The sequence below is a fragment of the Meleagris gallopavo genome, chromosome 15 (genome assembly GCF_000146605.3).
Source record: "Meleagris gallopavo isolate NT-WF06-2002-E0010 breed Aviagen turkey brand Nicholas breeding stock chromosome 15, Turkey_5.1, whole genome shotgun sequence".
In the NCBI taxonomy this organism is placed as follows: Eukaryota; Metazoa; Chordata; class Aves; order Galliformes; family Phasianidae; genus Meleagris; species Meleagris gallopavo.
The window spans coordinates 1,844,514-1,865,135 of NC_015025.2; the positions used below are offsets into that span (position 1 = coordinate 1,844,514).

Sequence of the window (20,622 nt, forward strand, 5' to 3'; positions counted from 1 at the left end):
AGAAAAAAAAAAAAAAAGGACAAGCAGCAGTCACTGAATATCACTGAATATTTCCCCCTTGAGGACAGATTCTCAAAAACTTCAGCTACAACAAATATAATTTCCTCGTCGCCCATATTAAAAAACTGCCCAGATTCACTTGGCAATGGCCGAGGCCCAAGGAATCCATTCATCTGCAGAAACAGCTGCCAAAAGGAAGTGGTGACTGAGGACTTTCAGAAGACAGGTGTCAATTAGAGTCCACCCTTCTCTTTGGAAAGAAAAAAAAGGGTTTTATTATTCAGAAAGCCCCGACATGCATTAATTCACCCACACACCCCATCACTCAGGTTGAACACAAGCATTTCAAGGTCCAGTCCTATGAGGCAGAGGTCTGCCTTCTCTCTGTCGTGCTACCAGCGCCCCAGTTTTGCAGGCACGGCCGATTAGGAACTGTGCAGAGTGGTGAAACCACCTCCAAGTGGGGGGGGGTGGAGGGAGGACGTTGGTGCAGGCCCGCAGGGACCGTGCAGCAGGTCAGCAGGAGTCATGCTGTCAGTTGCTCCGTGATTCTGTGCGACTGAAGTAGTGGCCAAGTGCCTGCAGGTCTGCGGCAGGTACCTGCAAGGGCTTCTTGGGCAACGCAATCCCAGTGTATTGGCTTAAAATAGCGAAAGTCTTTAATAAAACAAGTCGAATACACAGAAAAACTCCTGACGTAATGCACAGCGAGGAACGTTGGGCTGAAATGGAGATAACAGCTATTCCTAGTGCTCCTGTAAGCTCACGGTTACCTTCCAGCAGGAGACAAGAGCAACTTCAAGTTCTGTGTTAAACACATCGTGGGAAATTTAACCTACATAGAAACAATAACTGTGAAGCAAAATGTTTTCATTTTTTTCTTCAAAAGTTTTTAGATGATGAGAAATGGAGATTTGTTTTTATTGTTGTTTCTCTTTTATTCTTTTATTTTTTAATTTCAAGCAGCAGGAAGAGGAGGGGGACCACAGACTGCATGTTGTGAACTTCCTGCTGCACATATCTGTGAAGCAGCACCTTCTGATTTTCAGGGCAACCTTTCTTTTGGGATGAAACCTCACAACTAGCACCCTGTAAGCTGTCTGAGCATACACAGATCTCATTAAGGATCAGAGCATCACATCTGACTCTCAACCCAGATGAGTTGTCCACAACTGCCTCTGTCTGCAGCTACCCTACAACAGCTCTGTTCAACACTGGCAAGCACTTTCCACACCCCAAGAAAACATCTTTGCCCAACAGCCCACTTCATGTTGTTGAAGTTGCAGAGAGAAAGACAACTTTTCACACTGTGGGATTTGCATCATGACAAACTGAACAGGCTCTGTTTGCTGAGCAGCAAGTGCAGAAGGAAGAGTGCTGCTCTCACCAACGGGAAGGCTTTGCAAACAAAGAGGGGAAAGGGGTGTATAGCATAAGACACCCAGTAGGAATTTGCTAACAGCACAGTGTACCTTTATTCCCAGCTTGGTAGATTACCCTTTCTACTGACCTGACCTAGAGAGCAGAGCTGCTGAAGGAGCAGCAGTGTCCGACATGGGCACCGTGCCCCTCGGAGATGCAGCTGGAGCAGCAGATGCAACTATTGGCACAGGAACCATCCCCTCCTCAGACAAACAAGCTAAAGTGATAAAATGTTGTTACAGGCACAGAACACATTAGTTACACAAGCCAGTCAGAGCTACCATGGCAGAAATATCACTACTGGTATGTAGTCTAGAGCTGATCTTAAGTAATAACTTGTAAAGCAAATCCTCATCTTAGATGTCTCTTAGCAACATTAATGTTTTTCTTCAAAATAAAAGTGTTTCAAACAGTGCTACTCAGTGTCTGAATATCCAAAAAAGTCTCTATTGAACTGGAGCTTAAGAGTTCTTTGCTATAACATTTCCTTATCGCTCAGCACGTTGTGTTACGACCAAAGGTTTCTGACCTGATACCTATTACTAGCTGTTTAAACCAGTTTGTGGTGATTCAGCCAACTGTTCATGACAAGTTTAATGGGAATTATAAGTACATTATGCTCCTGAAGAAGGTAACAAAACAGTAAGAGGAATGAGCTCTACACAGACTGCAGGCAATCCTCAATGGCTCTGGGTGAATAACAGTCCAATGGTGCTAACAAATGAGATGATGAAAATCCAGTGTTGCATTAAGGCTGTTAATATGTTAGGAATTAAAACATCTATGTCACATCTATAAATGCTGTACCCAAAAAAGCTACCTAAAGATGCTGTAAAAAAAAATATCAAGACTGAAGTATCTGAAAAGAAAGCAGCCCAGGACTCCAGAGCTCTTCACCACACTACATCAACAACACATATACCCAACAGCACTTACATTTCCTGACATTTCACAGATTTCCCCTGCTGTTTCCAACAGAGGAAGGAACAAAAAATATATGGGATTGTTTCTAGGATGGCAGAATTAAACACAATTTTCCAAGCCCTAACCTCGCTCACCTCTAACTTCGACACCCTTGGCACTTCCATTGGTCCAAGTGTTCCAAGCCGAAGCCCCACACTCTCAGCAATCCCACAAATAGTAATAATGGCTGTCCCTGTGGAAAAGGCACAGTAGAAATGCCTCCTCAGCAGGGAGCAACAGCCAACCTGGATGCTTTTCAACAGGAGAATGTCCAAAAACTCCAACGCCCATCCCAATACGTGAGCATTCGAACTCATCTTCAACCACTTCATCCCTCCCACTATTTTTACAGTTCAGTTACCTCGCTCTGTGTGCACCTGTAGTCAAATCTAGATAGATTATGCTCAAGTCTTATTCTTCTTCCTACCAGATTTTTAGTTTCTGCTGGCTTTTTGATCTCTGCCACCATTCTTCACACCCTGCCATACATAACGTGGTGTAGCATTAAACACTGGCCTCAAAGAAACCTTACAAGAACAAAAGTCACCCTATTAAAAGGTCACTTGATTTTGTTTATGTATGCTGGATTAAATTTGTGCATGCAGTTTTGCTGGAAAATGAAAGAACTTTTTTTTTTTGCTAAGGCTTTCCTACATTAGTGATTAGGAATGCGTACAAGGAAAGCATGTTTTATGAGTAGAACTTAATTGATTTATGAATTAGTTGACTAATCAAATGAACTTGCAAGGAAAGTTCATTGGTTCTTGAACAGTGTCAGATTTTAGAGGGCATATTAGAGTTACACTGGTCTTTTGCTGAAGACATTTGTTTTAAATTGCTGCCAAGGTTATCCACAGACAAATTACAGAGAACGTGCTTGTTCTTTGGAAGAGATATTTTGCTATGCATCTTAAAAAGGGAAATTACTCTTCAGTTGGACTAAGTCTGCCTCTTCTCTCCAGACCATAGCACAAGGACATTTCCCTTGTAACACACACTTATCTTCAAAATAAAAGCAGGAAGATGACAAACTTCAGTTTGCAGATTTTCTTCCTCCCTGTAAGTTAGCTCACTGAACAGGAAAAATAGGTGCTCAGATACCATGGTAATGACTGATAACGACTCTAGCCTTGCAAATGCCATGTTTTGAGAGATTAATATACCCAAAGATTCAGAAGAGCATTTCAAGTCAGCATTTAACCTGGTGCCAAGGGCTGGGCTTGTCGGTGCGCTGTGCCCCCAACATCCATCTGTCCTGCAGTGCTGCTACGCACCTCTGATGGCCAACGTGACGAAAGAGCATTTAAAGAAGGAGCAAATCCAGCCCACCCCCCTCTCCAAAGCTTCTAGTTTCATAAGTTTACCTTTGCTACGTCAAGTCCTTGAGGTGGCCAAATGCTAGCTACTATTTTAGCCCAAGCTATGTGTCACCCATTTCACATGAAGGAAAAAAAAAAACAACAAAAAAACAAACCTTGCAGCTGTTAGGCTCCCTCAAGAATACACAGGCTGTAAGTATGAGGAAATCAGGGCAAACTGTAATAAAGATGTTACAGGCGTGCTTTTGGACAGCCGTATTTTTAGACTGAGGTCTGAAGAATTATTTCAGAACACAGGGAGAGACAGCGAGGGCGACAGAAGGGGAAAATGTCAGTGTGAGAGGCTACGGATAGCTTACGGAGTTAAGTGCCCAAATGTGATTCTTTCCAAGCAAATAAATTTGCAGTCTGCATCTGTTCATGGGTTTTCACTGGAGATGCGAAAGTCATCTCTGTATGCAAGATAAAACCCAACGCATTAAAAAAGGCACAGCGTCGTCTTTTCAGATAAATTGAGGTAATTGGGAAAAAATTGATGCTTATGAAATATCATTGAGAGCTTTCACCTCCCTGCTCTTATCAAAGTTTCTCAGAGGAAGATTTGAAAATAAAATTTGAGTCAGGAGAAACATCTGACACAGGGGTACCAGACTCGCTCCCGCACAAGGTTATTTGCTATTTTTAAGTAACTACAAACTCCTTTTCAGAAACGTCCTTTAGCAAGCAGGCAGTTATTGCAAGCTTTTACCTGCACTCTGTCCTCATCTGTCTTTTCAATACCTATTTTCTTAAGGGTTCAGAAAACTTCTAAATTGAAATTACACAGTGCGGTGACAAATCAACAGCCTAATTTTTTATTTTTCTAGAGCATTCAATAGTGTAGCAGAATGTTTCTTCTCTGACATTTATGGCTCTCTCATTTTTCAGAGAATAGCCCAAGTGCCATTACAGTGGCTGCAGCTCGCAGCACACAGGCAGCTCACACATAAGCACACTTCAAAGCCCAGGTGAGCGAAGGCAGCATGGTGCTAAGTGACAACACTGAAAAACAAGCCTCGAGTTTCAGGACAGCCTTGTTTCTAAGAAGAAACATTAATTCTAAGGATGCCACATCTTTCCTCAAGAGCAGTTACAGGTTTGAGAGCCAAGGTTTCTTTATCCATCAGCGTAAAACCCACCAGAACACAAGCACGTGCTTTACAATCCGTGTATTAGGAAGACTTTCATAGTCCATGAGTAAATTTAACTCTCTCTTGTATTGATTCCTGAAGCTCCTTCTGTTTTTCTTCTCTGCTGTGCTTAAATTGGCTTCTCCATCCCTGAGTTAAACTCGGGATGAGTACTGGTGGGTAATGGGCTGTTAGTGCAGAGATTTTGAAAGCTACCTTTGAAATACATCATGAAAGTGAAACAAATCTAATCTTATTATTTTACCCTTTCTTGGTTTTCGACAAGCAGGATAAAGGGCTAGTATTTCACTATGAAAGCACAAATCAAATGGAAGCCCTCTGGGACAACTTTCTGGTTTGGTTTATCTAGACAATGCAGGCCCAGCAGGCAAACCAGATCTCTGCGCTACTCTGGCTGAATTTGGCTGCCTGGACCTCAGAATGGCAAGCTAGGCAGTGGTCCACTGCCAAGAAGGGAACACTGTTAAAACAAATACACAACTCACCTGCTTGGATAGCTTTGTAGCTACATGGAGGGCCCATGAACACAAAATCACAGTCCTCTCCAGTGCTTTTTGCTTACAGGAAGGCAGCACCAGCTCCTCCATGTCACAGAGCAGAGATCTGCCCTGAGCACTACACCCAAGCTGCAGAACTTCTTAGCTCAGCTAGGAATCCTCCGAGTTCTGTCCTGCAGGACAGGTCTCTGACGTGCATTTCTCCTCTCAGCTCAGCGTTAAAGGGAAGGGCATGTTCTGTTCTACACCTAAGGCACAGGAGCCTGTCAGTCACAGCGCGATGCACAACACCACTGCTCTGCACTGCAGCTGTTTTGTCACATTTGATGTCTCGAGGCGTTCAGCAGCATTTCTGAGGGTAGTTATGATAAACTCCCCAGCACACTTATCTCCCACTGAAAGCAGGTGGAAGCAATCACTTCTAATCTCACCAAGTGGAACATCTTCTCTTCTGTTCTTACACAGTCTTTATTGTTTCTCTGGATATCTGCAGTGGAGTTTTTCTGCCCACCAGCAGAATCACGTGGGAGCTTGCAAACATCCCTCTCTGATCCAGCAGAGGCATGGTAAGCACAGCCCTCCCTGACCTGCCTTCCTTTACAGTGAATTTGACATCACAGATGACTCTGCAGCAGCTCTGTGTCCCCTGGAGACAGGTGCTCTCCAGGAGTACTCTACCCCTTCTAAGCTAGGCATATGTAGTAATCCATCTACATTCATGGAAGAGGCTTGTAAGTCATCTAGATCATGCTACTCCTATAGCTACAGCTGCATTTTAGACAGCAGAAGCAATAAACAAGCTTTCAAAAAGTTGTTTCAGCAGCATATAATTTTAGCAGAACCTTTTGATGCCAGCCAGAAATACTGTTTAATGCATACTTCCATGGGAATAGCCCTTCTTGAAAGGCAGACTGGGTGGTTCAACAGAGGTTCTGTAAAATTCATTTGCAGTTTGGCATTTTGCACACAAGGTCGGGTCAGTAAAAGCCATTCTTGCATGCCAGTGCCTACAGCTCCCACTGCTTTTCAGAAGCCACACGCAGTGTGAGGGAGTAGGGGGTGAGGGCTCACCTAGCAAGGGACAGATGTGGCAGGGCATCTTCACTAAAGGTGCCAATAAACTCCTCGTGTGGACCCTCTGTGTCCCTTGGAGAGGTGCATCTAGGACAGAGATGCTTCTACTGCTATGCTTGCCACCTGCTCCTGCAAACAAGCCCTTAAAATAATTTCTTACACTGCAAATTAGGTTTACAGTATAAGAAGGGAGGCTTTAAAACTCACTTACAAGCACTGCCACCACTTGACACGGGATGGCCAAATCCTGCTGCCTCAGCACTGCATTTTTCTCCATCTGCTGCTTTGTCAAATCACTAAACAGCACTAGGTACCTGCTATTTAGAATAAAACAACTTCAAAGTTACATGAGGACGGCATTTACACAGAGCCACGGCAGACCAAGAGTGAAGAACTGATAACTTCAAAGCAACTCCAAACAACAGACCATCCTGATGCACTATGGGACAGCCCCACAGCCTCTGCTCACAGCCCATAACGCTTCAAAAAGAGGCAAAGAAAACCAAACCAGTCATCAAGAGTCAGAAAATATGTTTACTAATAACAGTCAAAGTTAAGTTCTTAAGTTCTTGAGTAATTTAGATATGTCAAGTTGTGTGAAACTATTCTTTATGATCCTAAGAGACAGGTCAATAGCAGAGACGCTAAGCAGAAATACGCTGAGCAGCTTCTGATGGTTTCTGGGAAGAGTTTTTGAGGTTTATTCCTGTTGGCATATTTCTTCAACAAATACTACAGATGTATGTTTGATCCTTGGCATTTAGCATGAACACACACAAAACTATTGTGAAAATAATGGCAAAAAAGCACAAGGTTTCCAAAATGTACTTATAGATACAAAGCACGAACTCACTTTTCTTACTGTAAATGCACGTACCTGCTGCATTCACTATTATCAATTATGGTAGACTAATGAACTTCAATGCATTTTAGTTAAGGCAGGTCAGGCTCATGCAAGTTAATGTTCCCACAGATTAGTTCTAATGCTTGCAGTTATGTGTGTTCAACAGCCACTGGGATTTTTATTAGGGAAAGGTGGAGGGGATTAAATTTGTTGTGGCTGAAATGTTGTATATGTCCACTGCTTGCTCTTTGCAGACATGCAAACAGGTCCTCATTCTATACATCTCTACTTAAAAGGCCTGTTCACAGGCACCAGTATTTGCCAGAAAATAAAAAAAGGACTCGGATTCAAGTGGCAGGACAAGGAAGACAGAAGGAAAGTCGTGCCACTGTCTTCCTTACACCATATCTTTGACCATCTCCAATTAACAAAGCAAATGAAGGTAACAGTATAACAGAACTACATGGGCTATGTAACAGCAGCTGCTTTTTGGCAAGCTTACATTTTGAACTATTTAAATATTACCTTGCATTTAAATTCATTAAAAGAACATTAAAAAGCAAATTTATTTTTAAAAATTGCTATTTGTTTCAACAGAATTGAAAAGTGTGTTTTGCCTAGTCTTGACTTAATTTAAGGAGCACTAATTTCATTTTAATTTGCACCATCTTACCTCAATCAATTTATTGGCATGCTCACGGAAAACCTGGGCATATTCCTTAACTTCTTTCTCGTTCCCATTCTTGGCAGCTTCAATCAATACTAAAAGTGGAACATTTGTTTCCAGAAAAGAGTCTGATACATGGTCCATCACAGCTTTGCGGAGCTAAAATAAAAATAAAAGAATAAAAGAGTTATTTTTCACTAGCATTCTTCTGCTATTTTCCTTTCACTGTATTAATATGTAAAGCTTAAGTACTTTTGTCGTTGATCCTTTTTCCTTTGTGTGACCAAGGCTTTCTCTGCACTAAGTCTTGCCTATACACTTTTTGCTTCAATTTAAATTAAATCTCCTTAAAAACTGGATTAGTTATGTAAGTGCAAGTCACCAGTTTGGCCACAAATATTGATTTAGCAACTCATATTGGTTTTGTCTGAGTAAATTTGCCACTCTCCCACAGCTGATAAAATAACATGCCGATTTAACTTCTTTAATTTCTCTACTAGAATAAAAACGCTTTAAAATAAGCTTCATCCACATTCATATTTACTTCAAAAAGGGAATATACTGCCATAAAAATAGAAAAACAAACAGATAAAAGATCGGTGTTACTTTACAGTTCTCATAGAAAATATACTCTGAGATGAAAACCAACAGAATTTTAAAACACAAGTGATTATGTTTAAATCTCATAAAATTTTAGGGTTTTTATAATCCCTGTTGCCATCAGGGCAGCTAAGAATCCAGCACCTTTATCACACACTTAATGGGGCTGTGTTTCCACCTTACACTTATTAACAGGGCACTGCTTTCATTCCCTCTACCTCCCAAGCAGGAAAGCTCTCTACCAACTGGAGCCAAATCAACAGATGAAATACTTCCAGGAGAGAAGACATGCAAAGGTGCATTTGTTTGTCCCACCAGGTATTAACCTCACGTAGCAATTACCTGTCTGCGCAAGTCTCTGGTCTTTTTGGTCATTTTATCAATGGCAGAATTCAGTGCATCACTTCTTTCCTTGCGTCCAGCCTGAAAAACAAGAGACAAAGAGGTAAACAGGCATTCAGGTGTCCAAGTAAAAACAGTATGATTTATTTCGAGAAGACTGTCAGCTCCTTTATTATTACTTTTAAGTGATTATTCAAGTTAGAAGCAGAGTCTCCACCTCCTTGCCCAAGCATTATTCTTCCTGGCAGGCTCAAGCAGTTCAGGAGCATCTGACAACATAAGGCTGCATCCTTTAACACTCTTCAGCTTCCTTTCTGGAGAAATGGATGCTTTCCTACATCTAGGCTGCTTTTTGCTCCTCATCAGCCAGAGACTGTATTTAAACAGCTAAGTTTAGATTTCTCTTCTCTGACAGCTCTGTCGACAACCACACAGCTTGCCGTGAATCTCCAGTCCCCAGCAGCTCTGCCTGCCTCAATCCTCAACCTTTTAGGACCAAGGGAGATGGACGGCACCCCACCACCTCCCATGGCAGACGGAGGCACCGGGTGGTGCAGTACAGCAGTGCTCCCTGTGCAGCTCCACGCCTCCCTAGCACAGAAGGTTGTTCTTCAGAAGTCAATTGTAAGCCAAAAATCAATTATATTAAAGGTAAAATCCTTATAAAACGTTTGTCAGGGATGAAGTCCCAACATCAAATAAGCATCCAGGCTTGCCTGCTGGGACCTGGATTCCGCCGAGTTTGATCCAGCAAGTTTCACATTAGCACCATTGTTAAAAAGAGGGAAAGGGGCCAAGATGCAGTGGCAGCTTCCCTCTTCCTAAGCAGACAGTGGGCTGAAAATATCTGAATTTGTATCAAATTGGGAGTGCCAGATAAGACAGCGCTGGTCTTACAGTCTCACAGGGAGGGTTTTTCTGTACAATAGAGCTTCTCTGAGAGTTATGTGCAGTAAGCTTCATGCAACCACAAACCAATTTCTGAACTTCTAAGCCACGATCAATATAATTATCCTGTGGAGAAAAAAAAACAAAAAACCAACACAACAAAAAACAGCAAAACCCATTTTACAGCACTAAAGCGAGGCTACGCCAATTATCGTTCTGCAGATGCCAGGCTGGTTTGAAACACTCACACAGGCAGCCTTGGATTGAAATCACAAAGTCCACTCTACAGCAGGAATAAAAACTGAATAAAACCAGGGGGAAGATTCGGATGTTGTCAAGTAATTATAATTCATTGGACTTTTGAAGATTTGTCACTCCCCTAATCCAGTCATTGGCTCTCATCACAAATGGTAACCGAAACCAGCTGAAATAAGCCCAGAAGCTTGTTCCACCACACCACAGCTCCAGCAGATTTGATGCTGGGCCGATCTCCACACTTCAAAATGAAACCAGAAACCTCTAAATAAGGTGAAAACGAACGCTGCCTTTATTGAGCTGCTCCCCAGCTGGTCAGGCACAAAGCTGGCAGGCAGCTGGGCTGGAAGCTGTCCTGCAGCCCCTCCGGCAGGCAGGGCAATGCAGGCAGTGGACTCCTGGCACCCCCTGTGCCTGCTGAGACACAAACCTGCAATTGCTCACGTTACCGTACCACTGTACCTCCTGCAGTGGGACTGTGCCAATGAGCCTAGAGCACTCCCCCATCCACCTCAGCATTGTTCCAGTATCTCTGGAAGGTACACGACATCTAATACACAGGAAGCTGACCATTCTGCTGTTCCAAGAAGTGCCCTTTTCCTGCTCCCCAGGCACCCTTACGTTAACCACCTACCAGGAGCGTGGCACTGATGTGAATCCACCAATCACTTGCACTTTGCCATGCTCGGTTTCACAGCACGGAGCAACCCTGGGCACAGGTCCTTTTTGGATGCAAGGAAACCCAGGGATGGTTTCCACCAATGGCTGTTCAGCTCATGAGATCTGACCACAGGCAGCCCTACGTAAAATGCACTGAAAAGCATTCAATGTGTACATTAGAGGGTAAGCAGCTCTGATTTCATACTGCTGATCTGTTCCTATTAAGTCACACTATGTACTAACACAGAAATAGCTGTATAATCTAAACCCATTAGATATGAGCAAAGCAGCTCCTGTTTATTTCCATCTTGTTGGTGTTCTGAAATTTTAGTACAAAAGCTTGTCAGAAAGTATTAAGAGCATTTCCCTTGGAAAGTTGCAACATAAACACCCCACTAATTGAGTTGCAGCAGTTTACCACCTTCGTGCCTCAGCTGCTAACCCAGCACCTTCACTATGGCTGGGGCTGCTGCAATGTGAGGAGGCACATCTGCACTTTTGCAGCTGCAGAAAGGGAACCTCTTACCATTCCCACCTGCAATTCCCACAGCCAATTGTAACCCAGGTCCTGGGCCAAAGATGACGATGTCACGTTTTGCCACTATGAAGTGAGTTGACTTTTTTTGCATAAAATTTACCATAATGCACAACTGTGGGGCCAATTACACCCTGCAAAGTCCAAGCACAGACAGTTTATGGGACGTAGGCTGCTCTAATCTCGACATTATCACGAAGTGTTAAACACCATCAAGGACGACATCAATCCCCTTGCCCAAGTCCCATGAATTTTACCCACTGGCCCTATCGTACAGCTTAACAACTCCCAATCGAACCAGTCTCTAAAGTAATAAATCACATTTTAAAAACTCACCACATTTTAAAGGCTCACCACCTCTGGATAATTTGCTCCAGTAACCAATTACTCTTCCTATTAAAAAACAGCCCTTGTTTCCAGTCCAAACTCCCATGGAAAAGCCAACTAACAACAGAGCAGAAGAATGCATCCCAGTGATCAGCTTCTGCATATGGGATTAGGACTAAGAATAGTGAATCCTGAATATTCAGACTGCTAGTGGGATTTTAGGAATTCAGCATGGAAAGCAGCTATGTCCAAGGGAATCACAGGCTCCGCAGCCGGTGGCAGAGGAAGCAGCTGATAGATTCAACAGATTTAACAGGGTCATATTGACTGCATCAGTCATTTTGCATTATGATACTACTGCTCTGCCCAGTATCACGGATAATACATTCAGACACAGAGCAAACATATTTAAGATCTTCATTAAAAAGGGCCAGAACTGGTGTTAGAAATTACACGTCTCCCCCAACCCTTGGAATTTTTGTTCTTCCACTATCGGTGCTGCTTTGCTTGGAAGGCAGCACAAGCAGTCACTGTCGCATCCTTGCTCTTCCAGATCTCACAGCCAACTTCACTTTTTTTTTTTCCAATAGCTTAAAGCAGAGAAAGAGGATTTGTATACAGAGAGGCAAAGTGGAATCACTGTCTCGGTCCACAAAGCATTCCCTTTGTAGGCCTGCCATCTGACTCAGAAACAAAACCAAACCAAGCTCTTCCTGCAGCTACCGATGTTAAAATCCAACCGCAACTAACTCATAAATGTGAAAATGTACAGCACGGTGCTGGCAGTAAACAAATGCTATCTGGAAGCAACCAGAATCAGCAGTGCACATATTACAATGTAGTTATACAGCCATGCTTTTATAGCTCCACAACAAAAACTTCCCTTATTAATCTCAGTGTTTCACCTAAGATCAGAGAGCTATTGAGGAATAGCATTCTCCACCCTGCAGCAGTCCCTCTATTAAAAAAAAAAAAAAGGTCATTTGCAGAGGGATTTCTGCTTCAGGTAATCTTTGAATTGTCTTCTAACCAAAGGAAGGAGCAGTGCTGTGCTTAATGCTGGTGATTGAGTAAGTGACAAATGGGTGCTTGGCATTCTGTCCTCGGGGTGGACGGGGGAAGCCATACATCAGTGCAGGGCTGTTGAGCGGTGCTTCATGGCGAGGCATAAAGATGTAGTGCTCAGATTCAAGTTTGTCACATGCTTAATTCTCACCTTGACACCTCGCCTAATTGTATGTCTGCAAAGGATGGCCGCCCGTACTGCTGTATTACCAAGAGAGCAGAGCTGCAAACAAATTCCAGGTACAACAGTGCTGATTCCGGACCACAGAATCATAGAATCACAAGGTTGGACCTGCAAGATCATCCAGTCCAACCGTCCTCCCATCACCACTGCTACCACAAGCACTAAAACAGATCTCGCAGCTCCTCATCCAGACGCCTCTTGAATGCTGCCAGGGACGGTGACTCCACCACCTCCCTGGGCAGCCATTCAGTGCCTGGCCACTCTCTGAGAGAAAAAGTTCTTCCTCATGTCTAACCCAAATCACCTCTGGTACAACTTGCGGCCATTTCTTCGGGTCCTGTTCGTTGCCTGGGAGAAGAGGCCAAACCCCTCCTCATCACAGCCTCCCTTCAGGCAGTTGTAGAGTGCAGTGAGGTCTCCCCTGAGCCTCCTCTTCTCCAGACCGAACAACCCCAACTCCCTCAGCCGCTCCTCATAAGATTTGTGCTCCAGACCCCTCACCAGTTTCGTTGCCCTTCTCTGGACACGTACCAGGGCCTCAATGTCTTTTTTGTAGTGAGGGGCCCAAAACTGAACACATTACTTGAGGTGCGGCCTCACCAGTGATGAGTACAGAGGCATGATCACCTCCCTGCTGGCCACGCTATTTCTAATGCAGGCCAGGATGCCATTGGCCCTCACAGCCACCTGGGCACACTGTCGGCTCATGTTCAGCCGAGGATCAACCAGCACCCCCAGGTCCCTCTCCTCTTCACAGTCATCCAGCCTATAACGCTGCAACCATGAAGGGCAGGTGATGGAGCACGATGCACAAACTTCAGCAGTGTTTACCTATCTGATATCTGATGTTTGAGGAGACAGTAACATCCTGACTTGTTACAGACATGAGTGTAAGAAATCTCCTATAGGCACAGCTAAGCACTGAAATATAGGGGTTGCACAGCATGTCCGTTGGTACAGCAGCAACCTAACCCATGTGACACCCCAGCCTGTGCTAGCCTCCTCTGCCTTATCTGCACAGCAAGAAGGCAAAAAAGCAGCATCTGATACTCCCATAACTCCCAACACGCTGAAGTTCAGGAACAACCACCTTGCCCATCTCCACACAGACAGGAGCTGTGTGCACAGGTGCAAATCCCAAGTGCCTGCAGCACCCACGCTTTCGTTCTCCGCACCAGAAGCACAAAGAGGTTGCCCAGCCCACGTCAGCATCAAGTGCCATTAGGCTGTTTGTGGGACTTAATGCACCAGGAAGGCTTCCACCAGATGTCAGCCTAACTAAATGACAATGCTGGCCTCGGGGTGCAGCTCTGCTTTGAGTGCATGTTTTAACAGGAAGACCAGCTCTGCTGCTGCACAAGCCAGGTAAGGGAGAGGGTTCTTTGGTCCTAGAGCACTTATGCTCAAGAAAGCCATATTTCCTCTTTTCCCCCAGGTTTTAGAGGTGCAGATGCTACCCCAGAGCGCCTGTTCTGGCAGGAGGCTCCAGATGGCACTAGTCTGTGCAAGCAAGTTTGCAGTCTCCGAAGAAATGCAATGGTGAGAATTAAGCAGGCAGCTGGAGTCTATTCTCAGCCTACTGCACCTCGGCACCCCAGACCGTTCCCAAAGCACAAGGAGAATATCAGCAGTTTCAGGTTTAAAAGGAATCGGAGGTGTGCCTTCAATAATAGCTGTTGCCTCACAACAAGCACGCACAAAAACAGGTTTATGCTGAGAAAAGCACCCGTAAAGCTCACATTCACTGTTTCCCAAACAGGAAACTCACTGGCTAGGTGCTAAACAGCCCTTGTTTGGTTACAGGACAGAGAACCAAGAGCTTCAGCAAGGCAGCAGCTTGCCATGTGCAAGCAGCAACTCCCAACGCCGTGCCAGATTACACAACCATCACGTGGGAGGAACCTACCAACAGGCATGGATGCGAAAAAGCAGAACCCTTCTAAAAGGTACCCAAATTTGGCCACTCGGTAATAATGGAAAGAGTGGCACAGCAGGGTAGTAATTCTTCATCTCGGAGCTTTTTCAATTTTCTTAAATGACACCTTAGGAACATTCCTTAAAAGATTGTGTTATCGTATTTATGTGCTATTAACATTCAGATCAGCGCTGGGGTCAGGACAGTGCACCAGATGAGCGCTGAGAAGCACAGCTACAGGCACGTTGCTGCTGTACTCCCCCAAGGCAACGGGCAGCTCAGGCTGGATTTTGGCTGCGTACTTCTTGCACGGTGAATATTAACTATGGAAAAACTCTTGGAATAGGTCCGTGTCATTTCTTTACACGTGTTCCTTTCAGTCTAGAGCAAATGCTGGAATATTTACGGTGACAGAACAATTTAACACACTCACCTAGCACTGCTTGGTTTAACATTAAAAATAGCTACGTTACTTATTTTTCTGTTTTGTGGGCTTTTGCTTTTCTTTGTGCTTTGTGCTCTCCATCCCTCCATTTCATTTAACACCTCCCCTGTGGGAATACCCACAGGTCCAGCACTGCAGCCAGGGGCACAGCTGCACTGTAGGACAAAGAAAGAAAAACAGGCAGAAACCAGCAAGGCTGAACTTAAATAAGGAGCTAAAGTTTAATAACGAAGCTAAATGACCACTGCCTTCTCAGACCTCCTCTGACACAATTAGTCTCCCTCCCCGTTAGCATGGGGAATTTGCTATTCTCAGCTCAGCCCTGTCCCGAGGTCATCACTGCCACAGGGCAAGCACCGCCAAGCACCTCGTGCTGTGCTGCTGCCGCGTGTCTCAAGGTGACAACGAAGTCCCATAGGACAGTCTGCTCTGGACAGCAGGAGCTGTGATGTCCCAGCATACAGCCTTGGACCAGGCTGTGGCCCTGCAGGGCTGCCGGCACCACGGCCCAGCTCAGGACTGAGCATGCTGGCTGCAGGTCCCGCCGTCACCGTGGGTCCCGGCCCTTGATCAAGGGCTGTGAGCTGCAGGGAAAGCCAGCTGTAAACGCGACTTACTCTCCTACACTTTGGTATGCAGCAATAAGTGATACAAAAGCCAGGGTTTGTGAGGAAAGAAAAAAAAGATGGATTTCTTCATTTCATAACTGCAAGCTGTCAAGCTAGATTCCAATTAATTTTTTTCCTGTGCTCTAAGGTAAGCTTTGCTTTTTTTCCAGAAATTTCCCAGCACTCCAAACACATTTCTCACCGCAGGGACTCCACTGCATGCCCAACAGCACTCCTGTCCCAAAAGCACTCCCCTCTGCCCCTGCTCCCGCAGGGACCTCGAGCTGCCCCACCTCCCTGCAAAGCGCTGCTAATCGGCGCCCTCAGTCCAAGTCGGGCACACTTCACATCCCCGAGCATCCCCAGTGCAGCCGGGTTGCACAGGCAGCCGGCAGCAGCGAGGCTCCAGCTGCAGCTCTGCGCTGCCCACAGTGAACGCAGCCAGCAGGAATGCAGGGGGGAGCGGGGCGGTGCGCGGCTCTCCGGCTCCTCGCATCGCTGGGACCAAGGGCTCTAACAGCTGATTTTTTTTTTCCCCCTCCTCGATCAGTGGTCTCAAACACGATCGCAGTATGCAGCACAATGCTTTAAAACAGCAAAGCTTCTGGAAAACCCAAACAAAAGGAACGTCACCAGGTGACGTCAGCCTATATACAGCCCTGCGTGGTCGCAGCGCATAAGCAAACCCATTCTTGTGCCGCTTCCCTGAAAAGCTTTTCAGTAAATGCACTCATGCTACTCCAGGAGCTTCTCTCAGCAATAAGCCACCCATCTGCCATCAACAAGTTAGGACTAAAGGAACCCACAGCTGCGGAAAAAGAAAACGTGAGCTTCGATTAAACAGCCGAGCAGCCGCCGAGGAAGAAAACTTCTATTAAGCATCGACTTGAAAACTGCAGACCTGTCAGAGGAGATCACGCCGGCGCTTTCAAAAGGAATACTCTAAGAGAGCACGGTGGATTCAATTTTGCACTAATATCAAAGGACCCTAAACCAGTAAATTATTCACAGGCTATCTTGCGTTAGAGCCTTTCACAGACTCACCGTGTTGAGTCTCAAACTACGACTGAATGCAACCTCCAATGTACTCAAAAGAATGGGTAAGTGTGTGCCTTTCTCTCTCCCTTGTCTAATGAATGATGGCTGTGTGTTAAGGCAGCGGCGAGGTGCTACAGCACGCTTTGCTGGGGTGAACCTTGTGAGAGAAATGTGTTCTGATTGTGACGCTGTAACCCTCCGTAATGCCGATAAAGACTCATCCTAAGTGTAATAGCTGGTATTCTGTGTGTAGTACTAAGTTGTTTCTTGCATTTAGAATAAGCTTTTCGGAAATGCATGGAAATGTTATCTGCAGTGAAATCTTCCACCGTGATGTTCAAAGTATACTGATAAGGATATCCTATCTTGTTGTTTTCCTAAATTATATTCTGCAGGCTTACATTTCAAGTGGCCATTAGGGGCTCGTATGCTGGCAGCACTATATGCAATGAGCATGGTTTTAAAAATGCTGCCTGCCTTGGGCATGGCTTGTCCACCAAAATGTCGCTGTGAGAAGCTACTCTTTTACTGTGACTCTCAGGGGTTTCACTCAGTGCCAAACACCACTGAAAAGGGCTCTCTAGGTTTGTCACTGAGGCACAATTTTATTACTGAACTTGAAAGGGATCAATTTGCGAGCTTCAGTCAACTTACTTGGCTTCACTTAGATCATAATCAAATTGCAACAGTCAGAGAAGATTCTTTTCAAGGACTGTATAAACTTAAGGAATTAGTCTTAAGTTCCAACAAAATCTTTCATTTGCCAAACACCACTTTTAGCCAGCTGCTTAACCTGCAGAATTTGGACCTCTCTTTTAATCAGTTGTCCTCTCTGCACCCCGAGCTGCTCTACGGCCTCCGCAAGCTGCAGACCTTGCATCTGCGCTCCAACTCCCTGCGGACGATCCCCGTCCGCCTGTTCTGGGACTGCCGTAGCCTGGAGTTCCTGGATCTGAGCACAAACCGCTTGCGAAGTTTGGCTCGCAATGGCTTTGCGGGATTAATCAAGCTGAGGGAGCTGCACCTAGAGCACAACCAGCTGACAAAGATTAATTTTGCTCATTTCCTCCGGCTGAGCAGCCTGCACACTCTCTTCTTGCAGTGGAACAAAATTAGCAACTTGACGTGTGGGATGGAGTGGACCTGGGGCACCTTAGAAAAGCTCGATTTGACTGGAAACGAGATCAAAGCCATCGACCTAACAGTTTTTGAAACTATGCCTAACCTTAAAACCCTCCTCCTGGATAACAACAAGCTCAGCACGCTGGACTCCAAGATCCTGCGCTCGCTGCCGTCGCTCAGCACCGTGGGGCTCTCGGGCAATCTGTGGGAATGCAGCGCCCGGATCTGCGCGCTGGCCGCCTGGCTGGGAACCTTCCGGGGCCGCTGGGAGCATCCCATCCTCTGCCACGGCCCCGACCACGCCCAGGGAGAGGACATCCTGGACGCCGTGCACGGCTTCCAGCTCTGCTGGAACGCATCGACAGCCGCCCCGTCCGCGGCACCGACGGACGCTCCCACCACCGAGTACACGAAAGGAATCAGCTCCTCTCATTTCCATATGGGAGACAAAGAAATCCCCACCACGGCAGGCATGGTCGTCACCACCGAGGAACCCTTCCCCGAGCCAAACAATGCCATCTTCACTCAGAGGGTAATTACAGGGACAATGGCTTTATTGTTTTCTTTCTTTTTTATCATTTTTATAGTGTTCATCTCCAGGAAATGCTGCCCTCCCACATTAAGAAGAATTAGGCAGTGCTCAATGATTCAAAACCACAGGCAGCTCCGATCCCAAACGCGGCTACATATGGCAAATATGTCAGACCAAGGACCGTACAATGAGTACGAACCCACCCACGAAGGACCCTTCATCATCATTAACGGCTACGGACAATGCAAGTGTCAGCAGCTGCCATATAAAGAATGTGAAGTATAATACTTAAAATTAAACCAGATAAGTAACCTATTTTAAAATTGTAGGGGACCTACAGCAGATTCTAATTTTTACAAATGTTGACGTAAAGCCTAATTTTCCAAGCTACTCAATGGAAGCATTGTCTATGGAGTGGTGCAGTATTTTTAAGTTTCTTTTTTTTAAATAAATCCATAATATTTTCAGTGTTAAAGAAGCAATGATCACATTAAACTTGCACTCCTAGTGTTTAAAAGTCTAAAGAGATGCTCACCTCAAACTATGTAAAATGTTCCATGTTATGTAACTCTCTGACTGTGTGTACCATTTATACCCAAGTCTCCATACTCCACTTTCCCCAGTAAAATCAGCCCGGGTGGAAGGAGGGAGGATGTCTGCACAGAGACCTGCAGAGGAACATACACTGCATTTGTTCCCCCGCAGCTGTGCGATGCCAAACATCCCAGCTGGCTCTGCTCAATTCAGAGGCACGCTGGAGGAAGGCTTTCCTCCTCTGATCATTTCCACTCGAGTAAAAAGGGGAGAGGGAAAAAAAAAAAAGTGACTAAGGTTCAGGTGGGGATTTAGATGCACTGGGGACTGGCAAATTAATTTTTAAGGCAGTTTTCCTACCTCCATGCTCACAGTCTGGCTTGCTTACACATACCTTGCTCGAGCTCGCAGCAAACGCAGGCAGGAGCAGTTCACACGACCACCAATTAACCAGGATGGCTCTCCAGGCACTTGCAGAGTACCTGGTGGTGCTTAATTAGGAAGGTTGGTACGATGATCTAAATGTTACAGGCGTTCAAATCCGACCAGCTCTCTGCTTTGCCTTGATAATGCTTTTCATGCATTCGGGCTAATGACTTACGCCTACGAACAAACAGCACTTCCACACCTTTTCATGTGTAAATACCCTTAACACAAGTTTTTCTTAATTAAAAGTAAATATCAACCAGAGGTTAAGAAAGAGAGAAGGAAGGAAGAAACCTCTCTTTGTTGTTCCCCCCCTCACCCCCCCAGGCTTCCTCTTGCTGGGAGCTATTTTCATGCACTAACTCCACGGTTTCTCTGGAGACAGAATTAGCCCCTGTAATATAAGCTCTCACTTGTCCTCCTCTTCCAAAATTCAAGGTAATTACCAGCTCAAAGCTGCGTACCTTCCTATACATTAGGATAATGATTAGTTTATAGAATAGTTCACAAAAAAATGTTTTGTTTCTTACTCAATATGGGACAGAATCTAAACTAGTATGCCATTAAAAAATTCTTATATAAATATATATATACACACACACACGCACCTCATTCTTCAGGAGTAATTTGATTTCTTTAACCAGAGGTATCATATTGCTATTTATACTATATTATGAAATGATATGTAAATATTTGCAGATCTATGCAGTGACAGTGGTACTGAGATGCCATGGGGGAGGGTGGGGGGGTCTGCAAAGGATTACATTATTTTTAAGTCAACTGCTCAAATATTGTAAACGTTCTAACCAAAGTTAAAAGGACCAGAGGGATGGCATTTTTTAATATATATATACATGTATGTATAACTAAAAAATGTGTTGTGTCCAATGCTGCAGTGTTAAACAATTACCAGCAAACACGGATGAAGAGAAATTCCTCACAGTGTCAACATACCTTGAACGAATCAGTAATTACAGTATGCTAATTGTGTTGTACTAAACTATTCTGCAAACTTTCTGAACAGAAAAATCACTGCATAAAAATCTGTTCGCTATTTCACTCTGCTTTTATATATCTGTATTACCACTTAGTGAGGTATTTAGGGTGCAATTATACAAGTTTGATGTTTTATTGTGAAATGAATTCGTCCGAGGCAACTATAGCAAGATA

At 44.7% G+C, this 20,622-nt stretch overlaps 2 protein-coding genes across 2 annotated transcripts in view; one reads left to right on the forward strand and one right to left on the reverse strand.

The window, feature by feature from the left end:
* Nucleotides 1–20,622, reverse strand: part of CTNNA1 (catenin alpha 1) — a 90,588-nt gene that overhangs the window by 31,076 nt on the left and 38,890 nt on the right. Inside the window, exons 7-8 of the mRNA XM_010718865.1 lie at nt 8,919–8,999; nt 7,983–8,135 (exon numbers count right to left, since the gene is read on the reverse strand). Coding sequence (XP_010717167.1) covers nt 7,983–8,135; nt 8,919–8,999 — 234 coding nt within the window. The remainder of the gene's footprint in view (nt 1–7,982; nt 8,136–8,918; nt 9,000–20,622) is intronic.
* On the forward strand, nt 16,030–19,915 carry LRRTM2 (leucine rich repeat transmembrane neuronal 2). Its single transcript, XM_010718863.3, has 2 exons — nt 16,030–16,900; nt 17,234–19,915. The coding sequence occupies exons 1-2, from the start codon at nt 16,897–16,899 to the stop codon at nt 18,775–18,777; spliced, it is 1,548 nt and encodes a 515-aa protein (XP_010717165.1). The 5' UTR covers nt 16,030–16,896; the 3' UTR covers nt 18,778–19,915.